Source organism: Rhipicephalus microplus, chromosome 9, assembly GCF_043290135.1.
Source record: "Rhipicephalus microplus isolate Deutch F79 chromosome 9, USDA_Rmic, whole genome shotgun sequence".
Taxonomy (NCBI): domain Eukaryota; kingdom Metazoa; phylum Arthropoda; class Arachnida; order Ixodida; family Ixodidae; genus Rhipicephalus; species Rhipicephalus microplus.
This window is the reverse complement of record NC_134708.1, coordinates 129970544-129988546: the sequence shown is the minus strand read 5'-3', so window position 1 is coordinate 129988546 and position 18003 is coordinate 129970544. Positions and strand designations below refer to the sequence as shown.

Sequence of the window (18003 nt, the reverse complement as noted above, 5' to 3'; positions counted from 1 at the left end):
TCGTCTAAAATCTGTGAAGGTACGCATCAAGATCGTCCTTTCTTTCATCAAACGCTACGAGCAGCTTGCTTGGGTTCAAGCGGAAGCCGTGATCCTCCCGTTCGCTGCTTTCAACTCTAGCTTGGACCGGAGTTTCACTTCGCTGTTGCAAACGGAGCCGCTCGAGTTCCATCTCGTGCTGCCGCTGCCGTTCCCTTTCAGCCATCTCCGCCTCTCTTGCTTCTCTCGCCCTTTCGGCTGCCAACTTTTCTCTCTCCAGCTCCAACTTCAATTGCTGCTCTCTTTCTTCCTTCAGCTGTCGCTCTTTTGCCTCCCTTTCTTCTTTCACCTGTCGCTCCTTTGCTTCTCTTTCTTCTCTCACCCTTTCAGCTGCCAACCTCTCTCGTTCCAACTCAGCTGTTTTTTCTTCCTTGGCTCTCTCAGCTGCCAACCTTTCTCTTTCCAACTCAGCTGCTTTTTCTTCCTTGGCTCTCTCAGCTGCCAACCTCTCTCTCTCCAGCTCAACTTCTTTTTCCGCTTTGGCTCTTTCGACCGCCAACCTTTCTTTTTCCAGCTCAGCTGCCTTTTCTTCTTTGGCCCTCTCTTTTTCTTCTTTTTCCTTCTGGGTGACCCACTTCCGTAGTTCGGCGCCCGAAAGACCCATCTTCTCACCAATAGCGACTAACTTTTCGAGATCCATTGTGTCTCGCAACTCGCAAATAAAACCTTGCCGCGTGCAAAAATATCTGCCTAAATCAGTCTATCGGAACACTCTCCTGCACTCGTTAACGAGAACACCGAGCAACACACAAAAACCGTTCCGGTAGCACTATCAACAACTCGAGGCTCTTTCTCACTACTTTGGACACACTGTGAACCAAAAGGTCCTGACGTGGACGCCAGATTAGTTGTCACAGGTCCCGCTAATTATGGAGGCGATCGCCGGGCTAATTCCAAGGGCCGAAGTATCGCCCCCCCGAACCGCACCACGAAAGCGTGGACAATTTAGAAGTGGTCCTTTTTGGTGCGCCAGCGGATGCCGGCTGTGGCCCAAAGAACAAGTCAGAGCCGAGAGTTGATAAACAAAACAAAAATTATATTCTCAAAAATGGCAGATCAAAAACAATACACAAGTATGCACACTCCACAATAGTTGAGTACAATATGTCACCAATCAAACAACGTACTACACAGTACAATCAACCTCACTCGAAACAACGGACACAGACAACAATACGCACTACAATGCAGTCGCATGCATTGAACAACCAAGACACTTAAAGACTAAAGAGATAGAAAACCTATTCAGTCCAAAGTTCTTGGAACAAAAGTCTGGATGTTACTCTTCCGAGAATCACTCACTCAAAGTCCAGCGTAGTTGTCGTTCCGCTGCCCCCGAAGTTTCTCTTCCAGGAAACCTCGCCGAAGTTTCTCTTCCATGAAACCTCGCGTCTTCAATTGGCCACTCTCCAAGCTTCAAACTTCTTTGCCGGAAACACGTCGGCTTCACACACGCAGCTGTTGCCACGCGTCTTCGCTCGATAGCAGTAAACACACACTCTTGCCTGTAGCTCGAGTCGTCACCCCTCAGGTGGAACTCATCTTCTCCTACTTTGTCTCTACGGACAAAACCGTCGCCGACTACACGGCGGAATCCCTACGCGCTCTGGCGCTAACTTCCGTCTTCATCGTGAACTTTCTTACAGCGCAACACCAGAAAAAATACAGGACAGGGAAGGAATACTTTTTTGCAGACTAGTTGGTTCATACTTGAAAAATTGAATTGCTGCACAAACTTGAAGAAAAAACAAGAGAGACAGGAAAGAGTGCAGAAAGACTGCACTCTTTCCTGTCTCTCTTGTTTTTTCTTCAAGTTTGTGCAGCAATTCAATTTTACAGGGAAGGAGTAAAACAGAAAGAAAAGACGGCGCCGTCTTTTCTTTCTGTTCTACTCCTTCCCTGTCCTGTATTTTTTCTGGTGTTGCGCTGTAAGAAAGTTCACGATGGATCCTAACCAACTGGCCCGACTTACCGTCTTACTACAACTTCCGTCTTCTCCTGATCTCTCATCTCGGCTGCTCGATTAAATACCTTCCGCGCGAGATTCCAGAAAGTTCTGATCATTTCGTCGGCGCGATGCGCAGCGAAGGCTGGGGGAAAGCGCGAGACGGTGTCCGCGACGGATGACTCAACCCGGCATCACCACGCCTCTTGCCATCTAGAAATTTCGAGGGCTTGCTCGGCCGCCGATGTGGGGTGAGGAGGTTCGTTGGCGAACCTACGCTTCCGAGGGGAGAGGGACGCGTGCCCGGGGAGTCTTTGGATGCTTGTTCTTTTTTTGTTCGTGTACCTCGCGGCGTCACTCCGGCGTTTCGTCGCGAGAGTTTGGCGGTGCCCTTTTTTTGAGCGCTCGTTTTGTGACAGCATAGCGCCATCTCCTTGTGGCTGCGTCCACGACACCTCCTCTTCTTTGAAGTGGCCCTCCTGCTCGTCACAGGTCAAGCCGACTCGGAGCTCTCACGGTTCGTCCGCTTCTTGTTGTCGCCACAGGTTGTAGCGGCTGGAGATGTTTGCTGGTGCGTCTTGTGAGACCTCCAGGTGTGCTCACCACATATGAACGAGGCGTGTGAGCTGGCCCAATGACCGTCCCTGTTATTGGAGCACCAGACAGAATGCGGACGGCTGTCTGCGGTTGAATGGGATCTCTTGCTAAGGTCCTATGTCTCCGGTTATATTGTTGCCCCTGCTTGATCCTGTAGGCTTCGTTTCGTTTTGTAAATTATACGGTGCTCCACCGTGGCCTCAGCATGTGTGGTGCCACGGGCACGTCAGTTCTTAGGCGCCTTCCCATGAGGAGTTCCGCTGGTGTGAATCCTTCCTTCGCTGGCGTGTCTCTATGCACGAGCAGAGCCTTGTGGATGTTTGGCGATTTCTTGATCAGCTGTTTAGCAGTCTGAACTGTTCTTTCTACCACGCCGTTGTTCAGAGGGAAGTAGGGGCTGCTGGTTACGTGACTTGATCCCCATTGCTTGAAAAACGCTTTGAACTGTGCCGAAGCAAACTGAGGGCCATTGTCTGATCGTATGATAGCCGGTGCCCCAAAGCGCGCGAAAATCTGACTCAGTGCCTGAGTTATGTTCTCTGTGGTGGTACGCTTCAACTTCTTGATTTCAAAGAAACGTGAGTAGTAGTCCACAACCACGAGGTAGTTAACTCCATCCACAGAGAAGTGATCGATTCGTATTGCTTCCCATGGGTGTTTGGGAAGTGGGGAGAGTATCATGGGCTCGGCGTGTGGTTTACGGTGTTGTTGACAGACAGGGCGTCTTGACACATAACTTTGGATGTGCTGGTTAATGCCTGGCCACCACACCGATTGAGAGGCTCGAGCCCTACATCTCCCAACGCCCTGATGACCGGCATGTAAGTGCTCTAGCACACCACTTTGCATGCTTGGTGGAATCACAATGCGGTTGCCTTTGAGCGAAATTCCATCCACTTGTGTCAGTTCATGGGCAAATTCTGAATACTTCTGCACGTCCGGAGGTAGTGCCACTTCTTTGGGCCACGACGTCGTGCAGTAGTCCCTAACTCTTGCTAGAACATGATCATTCTCTTGTGCTGCCTTCATATTTTCAAGCATATCGTGGGAAGCTGGCAGAAGTTTCATTGCGAGAATTTCATGTTCTACGATGACCTTGCTGAGGCTCCTTGGGCTGCTGTTGTCCGTTTCCTTCTGCGGTTTCCTTGAGAGCACATTGGCTGTATGCATTTCCTTGCTTGGGATGCGGGCAATGGTGTAATCGAACTCGAGGAGTCTCATACGGAACCGTTGCAGACGGGGACTAAGTTCGTCCAGGCGGCTTGATGACAGCAGTGGCACCAGTGGCTTGTGATCAGTTTCCACGTGAAACTGCAGACCAAGCAGATAGGAGCGGAAATGCTCGCAGGCCCATGTTACTGCCAGTGCTTCTTTCTCTATTTGCGCATATCGCGTCTCCGTGTCAGAGAGGGATCTTGAGACATAGGCAACTAGAAGCCTCCGACCCGCTGTCTCTTGAAGGAGGACTGCTCCAAGACCATACGACGATGCATCTTCCGGCACAGTGTGATGACTACAAGGGTCGTAGTGAGTAAGCACTGGAGTCCTTGTCAATGCTTTCTTGACAGCGTTGAAACTTTCTTGCTGTGGCTTGTCCCAGCACCATTCGGCGTCGCTGTGGAGCAAGTCACGCAACGGTTTTGTGAGCTGCGAAAGCCCCGGGAGAAGCTTGGCCAAGTGGTTGGCCATTCCCAAGAAGGACCTCACCTCTGTTACATCTGTAGGCTCTGCTAGGTGACACAGTGCGTTGACCTTTTCAGGGTCGGCACTGATACCATTCGCCGACACAATGTATCCCAGGAATCTCACTGACTGCTGATGTAGTACGCATTTTTTTGCGTTCAAGGTGATGCCAGCTTCTTGCAGGCGCTGCAGTACTTTGTGCAGTCGTGCATCATGTTCTTCCCTTGAGGGGCCAAACACTATAATGTCGTCTTGTAGACATGCTTGGCCTTTGATGCCTTCTAGAACTCTTAGCATTTCTCTCTCGAAAAACTCGGGTGCTGTCGAAATTCCAAAAGGCAATCGGAGGAACTGAAACCTGTCGGATGGCGTCAGAAATGTAGTGTACTTCTGGGACTCGGGTGCTAGCGGAGCTTGCCAATAACCAGCCCTTGCATCAAGCTTGCTGAACCATGTAGCTCCGGCAAGTCTGGCCAAACATTCGTCGACAGTGGGCATTACGACTCGTTTCTGCAGAATGTTCTTGTTTAATCCTCCGAAGTCAACACAGATTCGAAGCTCGCCTCCTCTCTTTTTCGCGACTACCATAGGTGCGCACCACTCTGTGGCCTCGTCAACCTTTCTGATGACGCCGAGGTTCTCCATTCTCTCGAACTCACGTTTCACCCTAGGCAGCATGGGTAGGGGTACTCGCCGCGGATACGTAATAGCACTCGGCTTGGCATCGGGGAGTAATATTGACGCAAGGTAGGCTGGCAACCATAGTAGCCAGCATCTGAAGAGGACAACGAAGTAGATCTGTGTGCGCGTGCTCTGGTGTTCGCTTTTCTGGCCCTTGGGTTGCGAAAGTAAACGCCCTATTTTGTACCTGCGTGCCTGTGTCTTTGTGACATTTTCTGGTGGAGGTGCTGGGTACGGTAGATGATACAGTCGCCTGAGAGCACCCCTGACGCAAGTCCATCGAGTATCTCAGCCGAGCTTACCCCTGTGCACGTACGTTCCAGCCGTCGTCTCCAGGGACTCGAGCCACAGCACGGTTTGCTGCCTGAACGTCAGAGGACTATGAATCAAACACCGCCTAACGTCACCGCGCCAGCACCAGCGCACCTGGTTATCAACCAGCCCAAGACGCCGAAGACATTTCACGGAGCTGCTTTCGAAGATGCCGACGACTGGCTCGAGCATTTCAACCGGGTCGCCGTCATCAACGATTGGACCCCAGAGCGTAAGCTACGCTATGTGTACTGCTTCCTGGAGGACTCCGCGAAAACGTGGTTTGAGAACCATGAAGCAGCGCTTACGTCATGGGATGAGTTTCAACGGCAGTTCCTCAAGGCATTTGCCCGAGAGGACAGGAAAGAGACAGCGGAGCGTGCTATAGAGGCAAGGGTTCAAGGCCCTAACGAAAGGGTGACGACCTACGTAGAGGACATGGATCGGCTTTTCAAGCGTGCGGAGCCCTCTATGTCCGAATCCAAGAAAGTTCGCCACCTAATGCGTGGTGTTAAAGAAGAGATTTTTGCCGGCCTGATTCGAAACCCGCCTGCGACACTTGCGGAGTTCCATGAGGAAGCCACTGCCATGGAGAGGGCCCTTCAACAGCGTGCCAGACAGTATAATCGTGGCGTAAACCCAAGTGAGGTCACTTCTGTCACTCTCGGCAATGACATCAGCGCGTTGCGAGAGCTTATCAGAGCTCTCATTAAGGAAGAGCTACAAAAGATGCAGGTGACTGCTTCTCCTGCAGAGCAGCTCTCCATTGCGGAGATGGTACGCACCGAGCTACGGCAAGCCGTTCACGCTCCCCAACCATCCGAGGCGCCACAACAGAGGCACTGCGTCGAGATGAGCTACGCGGAAGCAGTGCGACGTCCTCCATCGTGCTGTTCCACCAGCGTATTTTACCCCAATGAGTGACACGCTCAGCAAATGGAGGTAGGCTTCCGCCCTCGCAGCTCACCGTTGTTCGCCGAAGCAAGACCAAGAAAGAGTGACATCTGGCGTACACCCGACCACAGGCCCCTTTGCTTCCACTGCGGGGAAGCCGGACACGTCTACCGAACATGTCCATACCGTCGTGTGGGTCTCCGTGGATTTTCGCCTAATGCCCCTCGTCCACGACCTGGCGAGCGACCACAGGAAATAGAGAGTTTCATCTCGAATCGTCGCAGTATCGAACATCGGTCACAAGAGCCTCGCTCGTCGTCGCTTGCTCGCTACAGGTCACCGAGCCCAGCCTATTCACGCGGCGCTCCAAGACGCCGTTCACCCAGTCCTGCAAGTCGGGAAAACTGAGTTCAGCGACCTCCGGAGGTGAGGCCGCTGACGCTGACTCTACGGAAGATCCTCCACTACGACGACAGCAACAGCAGCAAAAAGATGTACAGACGCAGTCAAACGTGATGCGAAAAGTGGTGACATCAAACATTGCGGTAACTGTGGACGACGAAGAAGTAATGGCGCTAATTGACACTGGAGCAGACACTTCTGTTATGAGCATGGGTCTTGCCTGCAGGCTGAAGAAGGTTTCTACCCAGTGGGCTGGGTCGCAGATACGTACGGCAGGAGGCCATCTTCTTACTCCGGTGGGGCGGTGCACAGCGCGAGTCAGTATTCACGTATTTACGTATCTCGGAGATTTTGTAATACTGCCGAGTTGCTCGAGGGACCTAATTCTCGGACTGGACTTTCTGCGTGATAATGGAGCCGTGATTGATTTGCAACAGTCACAAGTGACGTTTTCTACGGCACACGCTTTAGCGCACAACCCTCACGGCAGTTACGTCAATGCTTTGAGAATTGTTGACGATGACGTCACGTTACCGCCGAAGAGTAGCGTGTTCACCTTGGTAGCCTGCGACGTTTTTGACGAATTCAACGACTATGAAGGTATTGCTGAGGCAAATATCCCACTGCTGCTCAAACGAAACATATGCATAGCCCGATGCCTTCTTCGGTTAGAGAATAAACGCTCTCGAGTTCTGCTGACCAACTTCAGCAATGAGTTTCAGCACGTTCCTAGAGGGGCTACTGTCGCTTTCCTCAGTGAAATTGCCGACTTTTTCGATATCGGCACATTGGATACGACTTCACCGCATGCAAAAGCTTGTGCTGACCTGGGAAGCCGCATTCACGTTAATCCAGACTTGCCAGATTCACGAAAAGAGCGCCTGCTAAACCTTGTGAGGGAATTCTCGGACTGCTTCTCCACAGCATCGAAAGTTCAGCGTACCACCGTTACAAAACACCGCATTGTTACCGAGGAGTCGGCGCGGCTTCTTCGCCAACATCCATACCGTGTGTCCCCGAAGGAAAGAGAGGTGATTAAGCGTCAAGTTCAAGAAATGCTGAATGATGACGTCATCCAACCCTCGACAAGTCCGTGGGCGTCACCTGTTGTCTTAGTAAAGAAAAAAGACAACACACTACGCTTTTGCGCCGACTATCGATGGCTTAACAAAGTCGCGAAACGCGACGTTTACCCCCTGCCACGGATTGATGACGCCTTAGACCGTCTACGTCACGCCCAGTTCTTCACATCACTAGATCTCAAGTCAGGGTACTGGCAAATTGAAGTTCACGAGGGCGACCGTGAGAAAACCGCGTTCGTGACGCCTGACGGGCTGTATGAATTTAAAGTGCTGCCTTTCGGTCTCTGTTCCGCTCCCGCCACGTTTCAACGCATGATGGATACTGTACTAGCTGGACTAAAGTGGCAGACGTGTCTTGTATACTTGGATGATGTCGTTGTGTTTTCAACCACATTTGACGAGCATATTTCAAGGCTAAAAAGTGTCCTCACTGCAATAAGGAGAGCGAACCTTACCATCAAGCCCGAAAAGTGCTACTTCGGCTATCAAGAACTAAAGTTCCTCAGCCACGTGGTTAGCCCGGGGGGTGTTCGACCAGATCCGGAGAAGTTGGCTGCCGTTGCCGATTTCCCTCGTCCTGGAGACAAAAAGACTGTTCAGCGATTCCTCGGACTCTGTGCGTACTACCGCCGTTTTGTCGAAGGATTTTCGAAAATTGCGGAACCTCTTACAAGACTGGCACGGCCAGATGTACCTTTCGTATGGACGGAAGAACAACAACAAGCCTTCGTAGAGCTGCGCAATCGACTGCAGGCAGCTCCAGTGCTGGCACATTTCGACGACACTGCCGACACCGAGATCCACACAGACGCCAGCAACGTGGGAATCGGAGCCATTCTAGTTCAATGGCAGAACGGCGCAGAGCGTGTGATCGCTTACGCGAGCCGCAGTCTCACAAAAGCAGAGGCTAATTACTCTACCACCGAAAAAGAGTGCCTAGCAGTCGTTCGGGCCATTAGCAAGTTTCGACCCTACCTATACGGCCGGCCATTTCGAGCGGTCAGTGACCACCATTCGCTCTGTTGGCTTGCCAATCTACGGGATCCATCAGGCCGCCTTGCCCGCTGGAGCCTCCGCCTTCAAGAGTACGACATAACGGTGGTCTACCGATCAGGACATAAGCATACAGATGCTGACTGCCTGTCTCGTGCTCCTATTTCCCCGACGTCATCTGACACTGAACAAGATTTACCGTTTCTTGGCATCGTCGATGTGGTGCGGATGGCTGAGCTTCAACGTGAGGACACTGAGCTACTTCCTGTCATCCAGCATCTTCAAGGAGAAGACGTTATCGTCCCACGCCGACTCTCGCGTGGTTTGACTACGTATTGCCTGCGGAACAATGTTCTCTACAAGAGAAATCTTGAGAGCAGCCAAGAAACTTTCCTCCTCGCCGTTCCAATGGCACTGCGTGAGGAAGTTTTGCAGGCGTGCCACGACGATCCTTCGGCCGGTCACTTAGGCTTTGCTAGGACATTAGCGCGCATCCGACAGAAGTACTACTGGCCACAGCTGTATTCGTCCGTTCAGCGCTATGTCCGCACCTGCTGTGACTGTCAGAGGCGTAAAGTTCCACTCGCAAAGCCCGCCGGTTTCCTCCAACCTTTAGATCCACCTCGAGCACCATTTCAGCAAGTAGGAATGGATCTTCTTGGTCCCTTCCCTACGTCATCCTCAGAAAATAAGTGGATAATTGTCGCGACCGACTATCTGACTCGCTATGCAGAAACCAAAGCTGTGCCAAAGGGAACTGCAGTTGAAGTCGCCAGATTCTTTGTCCACGACATTGTTTTGCGCCATGGTGCACCTGCTGTTATCATAACCGATCGCGGAGCAGCATTTACGGCAGAGTTATTGCAACAAGTCACCAAGCTGACGCACACCAACCACCGGAAAACAACAGCTTATCATCCCCAAACAAACGGCTTGACGGAGAGGTTAAACAAAACATTGGCCGACATGCTATCTATGTATGTTGATGTAGAGCACAAAACGTGGGATGAAATTTTGCCGTACGTCACGTTTGCCTGTAACACCGCTGTGCAAGAGACCACAGACCTAACACCATTCGAGCTTGTTTATGGCCGTCGCGTCACAACACCGTTAGACGCTATGCTCCCCGTAGACCAGGACAACAGCGGAAATGACAGCGTTGACGACTTCGTTGAGAAAGCCGAGGGAGCCCGCCAGCTTGCACGGAACAGCATTCGCGCGCAGCAAGATATCGACGCTCGCCGTTACAACCAAGGCCGAAGGAGCGTCCACTATCAACCAGGTGACTATGTATGGGTGTGGACACCAGTTCGACATCGTGGGCTTTCGGAGAAGCTATTGCGGCGCTACTTTGGCCCTTACGAAGTTGTGCGCTGCCTCAGTGACGTGAATTACGAGGTAGTTCCCCAAAGCTCCGACACCAGTTTAAACCGAAGACGTCCACGTCCAGAAGTAGTCCATGTAGTACGGATGAAACCGTACCACGCCCGCGACTTATGAACACTTCGAACTTTTTCCTTATTATCCACAACAGCGAGGGCTTTTTTTTCATTGACGTGATCATTTTTTTTCTTTCATGGCCACCTCTAGCATCTCAGTCAATCGACCGGGACGGTCTCTCTTGAAAGGGGGGAATTGACGCAAGGTAGGCTGGCAACTATAGTAGCCAGCATCTGAAGAGGACAACGAAGTAGATCTGTGTGCGCGTGCTCTGGTGTTCGCTTTTCTGGCCCTTGGGTTGCGAAAGTAAACGCCCTATTTTGTACCTGCGTGCCTGTGCCTTTGTGACAATATTATCTTGTATTCTGTCTTGAAAAGGCCCAGGCCTGTAGTCAAGTTGGGGTAGTGGCAGAGAATGTTAGCAGGGTCACTGACCTTGCTTGTTGACGCTGTGACTTCGAGGAGGCTTGGAAAGATTTCCGATGATTTGATTGCTGGACGTCCGAGAAGTGCATCGTGTAACTTGTCGATCACGTAAATTTCTTCTTGACACTCTCGGCCATTCCAGCACAAGGTTGCGCTAAACAGACCTATTGTTGCGATTTCGGTCCGGCCGGGTCCCAGCAGCTGTTTCTTGGCCTGCTTCAGGTTGCCCATGACTTGTTCGTTGTAGAGACTTGTAGGTATAGCGGTAACATCTGCCCCGGTGTCTACTTTGAAGTTCATTGGCAAGCCATTTACTGTAACGTAAGTCTTCCACGGTCCAGAGTCCCGTTGATCGGTCAATTGACCCAAGTAAACCTCTTCCAAAACAGCTTGGTGGGTGCTCTTTTTCTTCCTCGCAGAGGCAGATAAGCACACGGCGGCAAAGTGTCCCCTTTTGCCGCAGGCACTGCATATTTTCCCGTTTGTCGGGCACATAGTGCGTGATGGGGGGGGGGGGGGGTGCGTTGTTGAGCCACACCACTTGCACCTCGGCGCAGTTTGGTCGCGCTGTGTTTTTTGAGAGCGCTGATTTGGCTTTCCTTTTCTCTTTGAACATCCACGCATGGCGTCAACAGCCGCAGGCGCCTGTTGCTGCGGCCGTAGATCTTTTTGCTGCAGCTTGAACGTTTTAGAGTTGCGTGCAGCGGTGACGGCGGCTTCAAGAGTCATCTCGGCGTTAAGTTTCAGCTTCTCGCTTAGCTGCGTGTCTGCAAGGCCGACCACGAGCCTGTCGCGGATCAATTCTTCTTTGAGATCTCCGTACTCGTAGGTTTCGGCCAGTCGGTAGAGTTCGGTTACGAACGCGTCGACTGACTCATGCGCTTCTTGCTTCCGGCTGTTGAACTTCGCCCGCTCGTATATCACGTTCGTCCGCGGCACGAAATGTTTCGCGAACGCTCGTGTTACCGCGTCGTAGTTGAGTTTCTCAGCGTCAGAAAGTTTGAGGGATGCCAGGACATCTTCTGCTTCACGGCCCATCGCGTAAATGAGTGTGTTCACCTGGGTTTCGTCGTCTCGTTTCTTCAAACCTGAGATGACGCGGTACCTTTCCCATCGTGTAAACCACCGCTTCCACTCCTCGGGTCGCCGAAAGTCAAGCTTTTCCGGCAGTTCGACGAAGAAAGGGTTGAGCGGGGTTGCAGGCTGAGCTATGGGCACTATAGGCGTTGCCATGGGTGCTGCAAAGTTCCGGGTTCGATGCCGGCGTTTGTTAGGCCTACTTGTCCGGTGCCCTCTTCACTGCCTTGTCGTGTCTTCCACGCATCCCACCGCAGCCACCATGTCGTGGTCGGGAACTGAGAACACGAACGAGCTGACGGATAACGACAACTGTTTAATGGTCAAAGGATTGGATTAAACCATGCGTGCTAGCGCGGCTAAATGTTAGCTCGACAGACACGGTCGCACACACTCGCACCAGCGATCTGCTGCGCCGAATCGTCCCGCGCGCCACGTGATGCGGTACGCATAGCGCCATCTCCTTGTGGCTGCGTCCACGACAATATGCAATTCTTGAATGTTTCCGGCAATGTTTTTGTGAAATAGAAACCCCATGCCACACTGTTTTATCGAAAAGCCCTCTGTAGCAGTGTGCCCATTAGTGCTGTATGTGCCTTTCTAGTTTTAATATCTCTAAGGTCAATTATATTCCACTCGAAGTTTTCCCAATCTTGAAATAACTCTGCTAATCTAACTGCACTTGAGAAGTTATTTGTGTTCAACATTGTGCAGGACAGCTAACCACAGGTCCGTTAGAGCTACAGTATAGATACCAAGGGATGAATGCCATAGGCAAGGATGGCAGCGGGTCGATAAATTCACGAAATTTGAAAGTTCACTCACATAAAGTGAAACCAGCTCCCAGAGAATAGGGTTAGTTGCATATTATTGGCAGAAGCCTTTGACCTAGAGTGTCCATAAAATAATAACCCAAAATTGATGAATGGTGATGATTTGCTGGTATCTACTGCTAATATGGAGTGATGCAACAAGACGTATGAATTGCGTTAAACAATACGCTAGGCCTGCACAGAAGACGGAGCACAGTCACAGCAAAAACTAAAAGAGCGGCCTTTCAAAGCCTTTCAGAACACTCATTGGGTAACTACTGCAAGCAAAGATGCATGATACCCACTAGGGTACTAATAATATAATTTCTTGGGTAGTAAGTCGACATTCACTATGCTATTTTTCGTCATTTTTCTGAGAAGCGTGTATCCGCTCAACACTTGCAAGGAATTTTGAGCCAATTGTTCATGCACGGTGGCTGAGGACGATGAGGAATAGTAGCTGAAGTGGGTATGTGCCACAGTTAATAGGGGAACAAGAACAAACTTTTGTAATTGGTTGGAGTATTGGATGACCCCCCCCCCCCCCCCCATTACACTATTCGCATTGTGCGGCGACTGGTTGTTCTTTTGCTGTTTTAAAACGCTTTGTAAGTCGTATTAACGCAATTGCTTTTCCGACATTAAGCCTGTCTAAGGCAAGTTTGCCAACAAGTCCTAAGCACCGGTGTGGCTCAGTGGTGGAATACTGGGCTGGCACCCAGAGGACCCAGGTTCGAGCCCTACTGTGTCATTGGTGCTAGGTTTATTTTCAAGCGATGTGGTTAGGGACACCGGTGGCGGTGGCGGACAACAGCACGTGACCCAAGTTGTGATGACATAACAGCTTTCGCTGTAAAAAGTATTGAGCTTTCCTGATAGCTCGCCACCTACCAGGAGGAGTGGGCTGCAGCTACTAATTCCACGTAGTGGCAGGTTTCAACCAAAACTGTCATTAGCCCTGTTTCACTCTGACCTTTGGTTTGCACGCTACAGCCGCTAAAGTGAGTACATGGACTAGCTTTTCTTTGAATTAGTGCCCAAATGGCAAAGAGCTGGAAGAATGATGTGTGTGTGTGTGTGAAGTACAGCTAAAATTTGGCAAAACTTTCCCATAAAGACTTGGTTGCTTTATCAAGCATACGGGGAGCATTATAGGATTTGTACTCAGTGCTATGAGTGGTTCAAGCATTCTGATAATGACATAATGTAGATCGATAATGATGCCAAGCCTGGACGACATTGTACATAAACAGGTAATGACCACGTTGAGAGTTCGTGCAGTGATTTGAGGATATCTCTATTGACTGTTGGAGAAATTGCTGACGAAGTGGGTGTTAGAATAGGTTAATGTGATGATATTTCAATTTATTTTCTTTATTCCAAACATAAACTACATTGACAGGTGCCATTTCCAAACAATACAGAAGGTCCTGGACAATACAAGAAGATACTTGCAGGCCATTAGCGCGTTCCAGGAAGCTTTCCAAAAATGAAAGAAACAATTGGCACTCTGTATTGCCAGTAGAGGGGAGTAGTTTGAGGGAAGCAATGCTTAAAATGTAGTACCACAAGCAGTGAAAGTGTGAAAAACATTATTTTTTCTAACACATTTCGTATATGCATGCAACTTGTGGGAGTCGTTTCAGGTTTCATGAGTGCTCGTACACATGTGGGGATAAACAAAATGGCAGCTACCTTGGGTCAGAAAAACGAGTTGAAATTTCCCAATTTTCTGAAGCACTTGGCCAAGAAAAATGTGACTGTGGCAAGGAGTTACAAGTGTGTAGCAAAACATGCGGTACTTGAAATAATACATATGTTAATCTTGATAATTATGCTCCTTAGATTATTGGAACCAAGCCACCCTGGAGAATTGGCCAAGACTCGGGCAGATGATATGACCTTGAGTACCTGGATTAATACTAGAAATTATGGCATTTGGTAGAATGAACAGTTATTCTTAATTACTAAACTGTCCACTTTGATTAGTCATCAAGAAACAGAAAAATGCATGCAACAAATCTGTGTTTTGCAACGTAAGAAATACGCTCTACGTAATGATTTTGAGGAGAAGTGAGGTACAATACACACTGAAGAGGCATTATATGCACTTTGTTGATGCTCTAGCTGATGACAAAATTATGACTGAGCCATTTGTAATGGTTGGGCAGCTTTAATCACCCACTTGTTATGTAACTTGTCATGTATGGCACCTTGCTGTCTTATTCTTCTAGCACACTATATAACCTGTATTAATGTGGTTCCTTACCTTATACGACACCTGATTTGGATATTTTTGAAAAGTAGCTTCAAGCACCAGCGTGGCCCTGTGGTAAGACACTTGACTGCCACGTGGATTGCCCAGGTTAAAATCCCACACAATCTTAAACATTTTTTCCCTTATTGTGCGTGCCAGCGGTAGACAGCTATGCAAAAAATATCAGCTGTTATCATGATCTCACAACTTTTCTTTTAAAACCATGAGCAGTTTATGAAACATGAAATTCAAGTAATTGACGTAGGGATGTTTCCACAGAATTGTGTATATTCCCGTCAAAGAGTGCCAGTATGGGATTCCCAAATGATAGCAGCACAATGGCATGCCAAGTTGCCGCATTATTTCATGGTTCATTTTTTAAAGGAGGTAATATGAATCTTGTAAATACTTTTGATGGCTTCGTGCTTTGTTTTCTTCATTTGTTGTCGTTAGTACCATTATTAATGCGATATTGGAAGTGCTAGTTGCATTCCCTCCTCACAAATTTGTAACTCGTGAGGTAGAAGCTTTTGAGGGTTTTGATTGTTTGTTAGGAGTACTATCAACTATAAAAATATGCACAATTGTGATTGTTGCTGCACTGTTATATAAATCCATGATTTGAAACAATGCACAAAGCAAGGTAGTGCTAAGAAGTAGGAGCTCATTAGCATAAAGTGCCCTCCTTCGTGGAGCATATTAGGCCGACCCAAACAAGAGGCATGATACTGCAGGTGACAAGAAAAGACATTGGTGACAGTACAAGATCTGATGCACTCTACATCTAAATGAAGCGCATACACATGCAGCGAGTGCTTTGATAAATCTTGTGCTACATTATTTTAAGTGCTCTGAAATGGAAATTGTGCTTCACTACGCATATACTATGATCTGTGAGGATGGTGATTTGGGCTAGTTGGTATGGTAGCATGACAATTGATGGTAGCGCAAACAAAGGACACCGACAAAAGAAGCCACATTCAAGACAACACAGTGCTATGCGCTGTCTTAAATGTGCCTTCTTTTACCAACGTCTTTTGTCTGCAATGATGAGAAAACACTGACAATTAACATACTAGTGTAGTGAAAGATATAGCAATGTATATCACGAGGCTGTTGTTTCCTTTCACGAACTGTTAAAGCCAACGCTGTATCAATTGTAAGAGTACAATAAATGAGATTGTTTTTTGTTGACTGGAGCTCTATCGAAAGTTAAAAAAATAATCAAGAACTGCACATGAGAAACAGAGGTGGTTAAACATGAAGAAAAAAATACAGAAAAGAACTCAGGAAGGAAAATTAAGGAGATTTCACACATTGTGGGAATCTATTTCATGTAAAGTAGTCTATAATGATGATGCCTATGATGCAATATTTGGCATTGAGCCAAGTGTCATTGCATGTATGAATGTGTTTTGATAAATCTAGCAGTTTCATGCTCATCAAGGACTTACCAAAAACCTTAACTACACAGGAGTTCGAAGGGTAACTTATGGTCTGACACATCGGCACTAATCTTACAGCACAGCCGCCAGTTTCATCACAACAAAGTGGATGCTATGGTACGACAATGTGAAGATTGTTCATTAGCATATTCCTACGTTGTCGAGCAACACTTGAATGTAGCTTGCCGAGTCATATGAAATGTTTATTAGACTTACAAAAGTGGAGGCCACTCTGGAACCACAATTGGCATTAACCCAACATGAGAGCTGTATTTTAGGTACACATATGTCAAGTTTACTACCTTTTAATCAGACTACAGTGCCGGTCCTACAGCCATAGTTAACATTACACTGTTATGATGCCTGCATAGAACCTTTTAGAACCTTTTTTCAAAAGCCGTTTCAAGACATGCCATGGCTCTGTGGTAAAATACGTGACTGCTGTGCAGAATACCCGATTTTGATTCCTGCTAGTAGCCCAATTGTTATTCTTTGTACTATTTTGGTCAATGATGTCAAAGCCAGACTTTATTTAAATTGCTCACATTTAAATTGCCAATATTTATAAACTGTCAACACGTGCAACGCATACCAGAGTGTAGCGGCATATTCTGCCTGTGACTGAAAATAAGGGTTTCATGACGTGCATAACAGGACACTCATTGTATACATGTCATAACCAGACAGTCATGTTCGTCATATTGTCATTCCCTGCTGTGCCTTTTTCAGTCATACAAAGTTAAGGAGATGAGCTCGATAGCACCCAGATGCAGGCCTCTAGATAGATATAAATGCTCAAAGTGCCTCTGTTCTTTAAAGAAATGCTTTGCTTTTAAAAGGCTTTCTAACATAAAAAGAAAAGCTGCTCAAGCATGCCACTGACTTACCCAAGGTGAGCAAAAAGCAATCAAACATCTGAGAGACTGGAAGATGCATTGAGTGAGTTACTAAAATCACAGGTTTTGTATATGAAGAAATATCTGTTTGTGGCACACTGTTTTGCTTATTGTCAATGATATTTGCTGTTTGAAGTGAATAAATATGTACCATATGTAAAAAAAATAGCCAGTTACAAGTGAAAGTATTTATTCTAATTACATCTGCTATTTTATTTAGTGTTAGCTTCCAGCACCTTTCTGCTCTATTTCTCCCAACCCGCTCATAAAATCTTCAACATTGTTAGGCATATCACTGGTACAAGATTATTGGTTCCACTGGGCACCCCGTGCTGAACCACCATTATCTAGGTCTTCCTACTTCGAAAGTGTGCGTGTGTGTATGCCTTCTTTGTGTCTTCATTTTTAGTGCCCTATTAACATTCCACCTGGGTGTACGGTGTACTCCTAGTCACCAAAATTAATGCATAGGTTATGAAGCGCCAGAGGCAATAGAAAACAGCCACAATATGGTGTGGCGCTTAAGGCAAACAAGCTGGCATATTGTTTCCTTTAAGCTGCCAAAACTGTTTTCTATTAGGACGCTTATTGCTGAAAACCACTTGCTAAAACCATTAGGTGTATTTCGCAACATCGCGCAATCTTTAAAAGTCTGAGTAAGAAAGAACATAGAAGGATGTGCTGCATATTCTGAAGCAAATGGCTAAGCTTTGTTGACATACTTTCGGAAGCTTTATTGAAAGTGATGTTATTTTGACTATTATAGGATAAAGATTTTTTCTTAATCTTCTAATACAGATGTTAAAGAATTGTCTTCATGGCTACAGATCGCTTAAAATTTAAAGCTTTCGGTGGAAGGTGTTTCAGTTCATGCAGTTTGCACTTTATGCATACATGCAGTAATACACTTTTAGTACAAAACTTCCTGGGGTACAAATTGTTTTTAAAAAAGAATACTTGCGCACCTACCATTCTTAATTCACTGTACAGTCGTTCTGTCAGATAGACTCATGGAGAGCAGA

General features: G+C 47.9%; 1 protein-coding gene across 1 annotated transcript; it reads right to left on the bottom strand.

Moving 5' to 3' along the window:
* Positions 1 to 10383: 10383 nt before the first annotated feature.
* LOC142772348 (uncharacterized) lies at positions 10384 to 11727 on the bottom strand. Its single transcript, XM_075874543.1, has one exon. It carries the CDS (start codon positions 11725 to 11727, stop codon positions 10384 to 10386), a length of 1344 nt encoding a protein of 447 aa, XP_075730658.1.
* Between the last annotated feature and the right edge of the window lie 6276 nt (positions 11728 to 18003).

What these genes read in the sequence shown, in the direction of transcription:
- LOC142772348 (XM_075874543.1), bottom strand. Translation starts at nt 11,727, where the DNA reads ATGGCAACGCCTATAGTGCCCATAGCTCAGCCTGCAACCCCGCTCAAC.